Source organism: Garra rufa, chromosome 1, assembly GCF_049309525.1.
Source record: "Garra rufa chromosome 1, GarRuf1.0, whole genome shotgun sequence".
NCBI lineage: Eukaryota > Metazoa > Chordata > Actinopteri > Cypriniformes > Cyprinidae > Garra > Garra rufa.
The window spans coordinates 33,297,504-33,306,513 of NC_133361.1; the positions used below are offsets into that span (position 1 = coordinate 33,297,504).

The window sequence follows — 9,010 nt, forward strand, 5'->3', positions numbered from 1 at the left end:
AGCTCAGGAGGGATTTTGTCCCACTAATTTTTCCAGATCCTCTCCAAGTCATTAACATTTCGAGGCTGACGTTTGGTAACTCAAACCTTCAGCTCCCTCCACAGATTTTCTATGGAATTAAGGTCTGGAGACTGGCTAGGCCACTCCAGGACCTTAATGTGCTTCTTCTTGAGCCACTCCTTTGTTGCATTGGCCATGTGTTTTGGGTCATTGTCATGCTGGAATACCCATCCAGAACCCATTTTTAATACCATGGCTGAGGGAAGGAGATTCTCACCCAAGATTTGACGGTACATGGTCCCGTCCATCATCCCTTTGATGTGGTTCAGTTGTCCATCCCTTAGCAGAAAAACACCCTCAAAAGCATAATGTTTCCTCCATGTTTGACGGTGGGGATGGTGTTCTTGGGGTCATAAGACAGCATTCCTCCTCCTCTTAACACAGTGAGTTGAGTTGATGCCAAAGAGCTTGATTTTGGTCTCATCTGACCACAACAATTTTTTATCCAGTTCTCCTCTGAATCATTCAGATGTTCACTGACAAACTTCAGACGGGCCTGTACATGTGCTTCCTTGAGCAGGGGGATCTTGCGGGTGCTGCTGTATTGTAGTCCTTCACTGCGTAGTGTGTTACCAATTGTTTTCTTGGTGAATATGGTCCCAGCTGCCTTGAGATCATTGACAAGATCCTCCCGTGCAGTTCTGAGATGATTCCTCACTGTTTGCATGATCATTGAAACTTCACGAGGTGAGATCTTTCATGGAGATCCAGACCGAAGGAGGTTGACAGTTATTTCGTGTTTCTTCCAACCAACTGTTGTCACCTTATCACCTAGCTGCTTGGCAATGGTCTTGTAGCCCATTCCAGCCTTGTGTAGGTCTACAATCTTGTCCCTGACATCTTTAGACAGCTCTTTGGTCTTGGCCATGGTGAAGAGTTTGGATTCTGATTGATTGATTGCTTCTTTGGACAGGTGTCTTTTATACAGGTAACAAGCTGAGATTACGAGCACTCCCTTTGGAGATACTTACTTGTTACTTGTATACTTACTTGTAAGACATCTGGGAGCCAGAAATCTTGCTGATTGATAGGGGATCAAATACTTATTTCACTCATTAAAATGCAAATCAATTTATTTGAAATGCGTTTTTCTGGATTTTTTTGTTGTCTCTCACTGTTCAAATAAACCTACCATTAAAATTATAGACTGATAATTTCTTTGTCAATGGGCAAGAGTACAAAATCAGCAGGGGATCAAATAATTGTTTCCCTCACTGTAGGTATTTGGATGCTTTTTGAATGCTATCAAATAGTAATACTTTACTGTAAAAGCAGTTTTGTAACTTTAAATCATAGTTTATTAGTAATAAAATAAGTTGTTATTGTTTTTATTTTGCACTCTTGATTTATTATTGTCAATTAAATTGTTTATTATTAATAATACATTTGTCATAATAATTAATGTTAATGTATTCACTTTAATAATTTTTTTATATATATTGGCTACTTAGGGGTCGTGGGGATCAAAACGTGACTTTACTGCCAAGGACATCCTGACGTTATCGATTATGTCGGCTGTGACCCGCAAACGCCGGAAACGGCATAACGGCCGTCTTCTCGGGAGCAGCACAGACGACGATTCCGAGCATGAACCCGTTAAATCCTGCATCTCCGAAAAAGATGACTTGCAAGAGATGGGGCAGGTTGCTTCTTTCTGCGCCCCTCGGGCGGAGGGAGAAGAGGATGAAGAAGAAGAGGAGGAAGAGGAGGAAGAGGAAGAAGAAAGTGAAAGACAGAAGGCACAAGAGCCGAAGGAAGAAGTAGTTCCCAGCATTTGCTCCACAGAGGAAGTGGCACCAGCGGTGCTGCTGAGCGAGGAGGAAGAGCAAAGGTCTGAAGTGAAAAGTCGCAGCTGGCGAGGAGACGATGCACGGTCTATTGTGTCAGGCTACTCTACTTTGTCCACTCTAGGGCGGAGTTTAGCATCTGAGGGACGGGGTGAAGATGCAGACGATGAGCATAGCGAACTGGTGAGTGAAACCGATAACGAAAGTGGATTTGCCTCACGCTCCCTCACCCAAGAGAGGCCAGAAAAACCAAGCCGTTCAAGCCAAAACTCACAAGCCTCACCTGAACCAACTGCCCCACGCAGTTTCCTCTATGCACACTGCAAATCGCAGACACCTTCTGTTGCTTCTAGCACCTCCCTCGCTCCGCCTCCTCCTTCCCTCACAACAAGTCCTGAAGATCCGGCAGCACGTTCATCTACTCCCTCCACCTCCTCTTACTCATCATCTGCCTCCCAGCGCCTCCACAGCCGCCACTCTTTTAACTCCCACCGGCTCATACAGTGCGACACCCTTGCAAGGCGTCGGCTAAAGGCAGACAAAGCCAAAGCACCCTCGGTAGACCTTTCGGAACTGTCCAGCTCGGAGGGAGAACGGCGGTCGGGTTCAAACCAAATCCCTGATTCCTCTCCGTCTCCTTCCCCAAAAGCCAAAACCTTCTCCAAAGGAGTTAGCGTGCGAAACGAGTGCACGCCAACGTCCACAGCCGGTCCCGGAAGTAAGAGCTGCTTGTTGTCCACGGGGCAGGGTTCCCTGGCGGATCAGGTACGGGCTCGATTGATGGGCTCGGCGGATGACCTACGCAGCGTCGGCCTGAGGAAGCAGCTCTCGCCGGAGACGCGCCGAAAAAGACGTGCATGGAGGAGGCACACCGTGGTGGTTTCCCCTACGGACTGTTCGGACAAAAAACCACCGGCGACACCCCCCAAACCGCTAGCTTTGCCCTCTTCTGTTGAAAAGCAGGACGTTGGAGAGTCCCACCCAGAGTGCTCAGAGACTGAAGCCCCTACTGTACGTCGGGCCCTGCCTACCTCGCGCTTTCGTGATTTCTTGTAGCAGTGATGGTGTGTACAGGCTAGTAAAACTCCAAGAGAGCTGGATTTGGGTTGTGTTGTAGCTGTGTCTTCGGTATGTTCACACTGTTCACACTGACAGCGATTTCGCCGTTGCTAAGTACTGTTGACTGCGTTCATACTCACTGTAGTGTCCAACTGTATCTGGTGACGGATGATGTGAGCATCATTGGGCACCATTGAGAATTTGTTTAAATTTGGAAAAAAAAAAGAAATTGGAGTAGCAAACAGTGCTGAATTGAAATTTTTATCTCACGATTTTTTTTCTCAGAATTGCAAATTCATACTTTACAATTCTGACTTTATAACACACAATTGCAAGTTTATATCTCTATTCTAACGGAAAAAAAGTCAGAATTGCAAGGAAAAAAGTCAGAATCACAGGATATAAATTCGAAATTGTGAAAAAGTAAAAACTGCAAGTTATCTTGCAATTCTGAATTCCACTATTCTGACTTTATGACTCATAATTGCGAGTTTATATCATGCAATTCTGAGAAAAAAAAATCTGAATTGTGAGTAAAAAGTCTAATTTGTGAGATAAAAAACTTTTTTTGTGAGTTTATATCTCTCAGTTCTAACTTTTTACTAGCAAATCTGACTTTTTTTCTCAGAATTGTATGATATAGACACGCAGAATTGTGTGATGTAAACTCAGAATGGCGAGAAAACAAGTCAGAACTGCGAGTTATCTTGCAATTCTGACTTTATTTTTTGGCAAGTGTGAGTTTATATCATGCAATTCTGAGAAAAAAGTCAGAATTGTGAGAAAAAGTCAGAATTACAAGATATAAATTCGAAATTGTGAGGAAAAAAGTCAAAACTGCAAGTTATTTTGCAATTCTGACTTTATTTTTTGGCAATTGTGAGTTTATACCCAGCTATTCTGCCTTTATTATTTACAGTTGCAAGTTTATATCATGCAATTCTGAGAAAAAGGTCAGAATTGCAAGTAAAAAGTCTAAATTGTGAAATAAAAATGTTCTTTTCTCTTGCAGTTCTGAGTTTATATCTCACAATTCTGACTTTTTTCTCAGAATTGTATATAGACTCGCAATTGTGTTTTAAAGTCAGAATTGTAAGAGTTGCGAGTAAAAAGTCTAATTTGTTAGATAAAAAAACTTTTTTGTGAGTTTATATCTCGCAGTTCTAACTTTTTACTAGCAAATCTGGCTTTTTTCTCAGAATTGTATAATATAGACACGCAATTGTGAGAAAGAAGTTTATATCTCGCAATTCTGATTTTTTTTACTCACAATTCTGCTTTTTTTTTCTTAGAATTGTCTGATATAGACTTGCAATTGTGTGTTTTAAAGTCAGAATTGAGAGATATAAACTCAGAATTCCAGGAAGAAATCTACATAGTGAGGAAAAAAGTCAAAATTGTGTGATCGCAAGAAAAAAAGTCAGAACTGCGAGTTATCTTCTGACTTTATTTCATACAGAGTTTATACCCTGCTATTATGACTTTTTGACTTACAATTATGAGTTTATATCTCGCAGTTCTGACTTTTTCTCAGAATTGTGTGATACAGACTCGTAGCTCTGAAATAGGGACTTCGTTCGGTTTGATTTCACAAGACAATGTGCACAGGGCTGAATCATATGCCCTAAAATCAAAATCTTGATTAATTGCAATTATGTTTATTTTTAAAATTGTATTATTGTTATCATTTTATTATTTATTTATATATATTTTTGCCCTCATAGTTATAGATGTGAATCTGACTCATAATTGCTGTTGCATGTGATCTTCCTCTCAGTGATCTTGTCTTGATCTCTGTCACTCTATGCGCAAGTATTTTTACTGGCCATTCACACAGAACAGAACATTTTGCCTAGCCCTGGTCTATATTCCTGTTGCTGTTCATTTGCATAAACCAGGGATGCCCAAACTCAATCCTGGAGGGCCGGTGTCCTGCAGAATTTAGCTCCAACCCCTATTAGACACCAGCTAATCAAGCTCTTATTAAGCATACTAGAAACTTCCTAGCAGGTTTGAGCGACCAATGTTGCTTTTGCTTATGTTGCTTCAAATCATTCTTCGTGAAACTGAATCCAGTGATTTTGTCACTGCAAATCGCTGTCGGTGTGAACAGCCCTTTAGGTTGGCGTGTGAATACAAAAGAAAAACAGTTTGAAGCCCTCAGTTAAGTCACATTACTTCTACTCAGATTTACTTCACCTGCAAGGCAAAGGGGCTTTTCGGTGTTGCCAAAGTTTCACATGTCCTTCGTGTTCTTGGCCAGTCACATGACAACATTCTGCTCTTTAAATTACTGCCAAGACCCTCACGCCTCACACGCCATGGAGTGCTTTTGTGTTTTCAAGTCCCAGATGAACCAATTCTTCAAACGTGCCGGTACAGTATTGGTTAAACAGTGTTAGAGAAACAGGAACAGTGTTGATAGTGACAGTTTTACTAGTTTTAACATAGGCCATTGAGCTCAGAGCAGGTGCATAATTCTACCAGTAACTCACTACATCAAGATCCAGAAGAGGCAGTGTGGTGTGTTCACCTTTCCACATGTTCATTAAGTAACGGCTCATTTGTGAAATCACTTCATATGAGTGTGTATGTGTGTCTGAAATTGCCTGTGTATACATTATGTGGTCGAGTATGTGTGTGTCAAACGATTTTGTAACATTTGTACAAAGCCTTGCTTAAGTTAACCTTGTAAATAAACATATATTATCTTTTTTTTTTTTTTTTTTGCTTTATTTTAGTTTATATATGGTTTACAAAGTGCACTTAGGTGCACAGTCATTTCTTTCAAGATGTTACTTGAAATGTTTTTCCTTAATATTTTTCGTTTGTTTGTTTTATACACAGTATATATTATACATATATTTTGTATGGATATAATAAGTACTTTTATTTGGAAATCTTGGGGTGTACCTGTTTTAACTCCACTAGACTGTTTTCCCTGTTAATGGCCTTTCTCTGTGACTTACAAATACTATGCAGAAATCTATTCACCTCAATGCAAAGAACAGAGATCTAACCTGCAAAGAGTGTCTGTCACAAGCTATAATAAATTCTTATTGCAGAGCATATTTCGTTTGGGTTTTCGTTTTGTCTTGTCCTACAGGCATTTCAGCACAGAGCTAGATTTCTGAGAAAAGGTATAGGAAAAATACCACTGTTTCCACCTACTGAGGTTTATATACAGTGCCTTGCAAAAGTTTTCATACCCCTTCATTTTTTTTTTCACATTTTGTTGCAGCATTATGTTAAACTACTTTAAATTAGTTTTCCCCACATCAGTTTACACTCCATACACCATAATAATGACAAAGCAAAAAGCAGATTTGCAAATTTTACAAATTTATTAAAAATAAAACACTGAAATAAGTACATTGCATAAGTATTCATACCCTTAACTCAGTACATAGTTGAAGCACCTTTACAGCCTCAAGTCTTTTTGGGTCTGATGTGACAAGCTTTGCACATCTGCATTTGGCAATTATCTGCCATTCTTTGCCTCACCTTTTCACCTCTCAAGCTCTGTCAGCTTGGATGGGGGCTGGCAGACATTTTCTAGAGTCCTAGTTGTTCCAATCGTCTTCCATTATGGATAATGCTTCTGTGAACCTTCAATGCAGCAGATTTTTTTCTGAACTCTTCCCTAGATCATTGCCTTAACGCAAGTCTGTCACTGAGCTCTACAGGCAGTTATCTTGACCTCCGGACTTGGTTTTTGCTCTGATATGCATTTTCAGCTGTTAGACCTTTTCTGAGAGGTGTGTGCCTTTCTAAATCATACTCATTCAAATCAATTTGCTAAAGTTTAACTCCACTCGAAGTGTCGTAACAGCTAGAAGCAATATGAATGCTCCTGAGCTCAATATTGAGTGTCCCAGAAAAGGGTATGAATACTTATGCAACGGGATCTTTTCACTTTTGTATTTTTAATAAATTTGCACAAATGTTAAAAACCTATTTTTTGCTTTGTCATTATGGAGTAGGGAGTGTAGATTGATGTGGGAAAAAAGTAATTTAAAGTAGTTTAACATAAGGCAGCAAATGTGAAAAAAATGAAGGGGTATTAATAATTAATAATTTCGCAAGGCATTGTATATATATATGTGTGTGTGTGTGTGTGTGTGTGTGTGTGTGTGTGTGTGTGTGTGTGTGCTATTTATATACATAGAAACAGAAACAAAAGATGACCTGTAGCTTCTTAATATTTTGGGGACAAAGCTGTAATCAGAAGTGAGCTAAACCTGACATAACATTCTATGGCCATCATAAGAATGGTATCCAGTATGAATAAAGTTTTTTTTTTTTTTTTTTCTAAATTGTAAATATGCAGAAAGTTTTCTGTTTGGGTGTTGGTTAAGTTAACAAACTCTATAAAACAATGTAAGTGTCCCCATTTAGGTAGCTTAGTAAACGCGCGTGTGTATGTGTGTTTACATCAATATAGACGGACCTGAAAAACCTGTATACACTTCAATGTGTTAAATGAAACTGTTCAACAGGAAACGTGTTTACCAATGGTCTGAGTAGTTCGATTTTTTGGTTGGCTTCCGTTTATGTATCCTTTATATAAAATCACTTAGAGGGTAATATATTATTTATCTTTAAGTATCAGTGTAACCTATAAGAAGAGGAATTATTGAAACAGATTATCACTGTCTTCCATGACCAACAACATGACACCTTTGTCAGGTAAGTACAAAAATGCTCGAAACGCTTGAAACATTTGTACAGAGCTGGTTAGATTACTCGAAAATTGTAGTTCGTTGATTCCAAATTACATGACAAAAATTGTAGTTAGCAACGGAATCCATTACATTACAGACTTTAGGTAATATAATCAGTGCTTTTTGATTACTTTCAGATTACTTGACCTAACTCGTTAATCACATTGATTAAAATAGGATCATCCTGTAACATATTATAAAAATACAAAGAAAAGAAAATTCATTGTCCTTAACAAAATGAAGTCTGTTAAGCATTACATTCCGTCAAAGTTTCGCGATGGAAATAGCTGGTGAGTTTAATGAAAAGCTAATAATTTATGATCGTAAAAATGTCAAATTAAAGTAAATTAACAACAACTGAATTAAAACGCTTACTAAAAAAGATGAAATTTGGTTTGTGTACTGCATGTCATGTGACCAATAACCAAACACTGATTGTTGAGAAGTGATAGAAAACAGGGAGAAATATTGAAAAAATAAAACCTTGTACACTGCATTTTAGTATCTTACATGTACTAAGCTACTGAGCTATGTTTTGATTCACTTTCTCTTTTATTAACCCACTAAACATTAGACGTCTGACGGACGTCTAGATTACGTCAATATTCAAAAACGACGTACAAAAGACGTTGTTTGGACGTGTCTTTCACATCTTTGTGCAGTAGGAAAATGTGGGTTTTACCTTGCTATTTTACAATCAAGCAATCAAGATGTTTTGACCAACAAATATAAAATATCATAATGAAGTATTATCAAAATATTAATCTGTCCCCTCCATCGGAGTTGACACATCTGAATGGTGGTGACAAACACCTGAATTTGTCATTTTAAATATCAAAAACATTGAATCAATCAATAACTGTATAAAAAAAACACAACAAACAGTATGTCACTGTTTATAAAGTTCTGTCTAAAGTGATCTATTTTCACTCAGAACAGTATTTCTGCTGAGCTTCTGCTATCTTGAACAAATAAAACAATTAGTTGTTACCTCTATCCATATACAATAACCAGGATCTTAAAATTCACTTTTAAGCATATTAACAAATGATCAGAACACATGATCAGAATACAAACAAACTGTATTATGTATAGATGCTTTATCAGTATTTGGTGCTCCCTCAGCCTTGTGTTCCCTGAATCTGTTTTCTCAACCTTAAATGCTAGAAGCGATGACTATCAATCCACAAAAGCAACATATGCTTTACAGTATATTTAGTTATTATACATTATTTTAAAAATTAAGCACTGTTTTATACTTAATGTAATTAAAAGTTACTTGAAAACCACAAAAATATGATGACTTTACGTTGAATGTCACCACCATCAGAGAGAAAAATCTAAACATTTCCTCAGGAATTGAAAGATGGTGTTGACATA

The 9,010-nt window shown here is 38.2% G+C and overlaps 1 protein-coding gene across 1 annotated transcript in view; it reads left to right on the top strand.

Annotated features, from left to right (window-relative positions):
* The window catches only part of arhgap23a (Rho GTPase activating protein 23a), a 62,968-nt gene extending 56,993 nt beyond the window's left edge, over positions 1–5,975 (top strand). The window contains exon 23 of the mRNA XM_073839119.1: positions 1,512–5,975. Within this exon, the coding sequence (XP_073695220.1) occupies positions 1,512–2,903 (1,392 nt within the window). The 3' untranslated portion in view covers positions 2,904–5,975. The remainder of the gene's footprint in view (positions 1–1,511) is intronic.
* Positions 5,976–9,010: the final 3,035 nt, after the last annotated feature.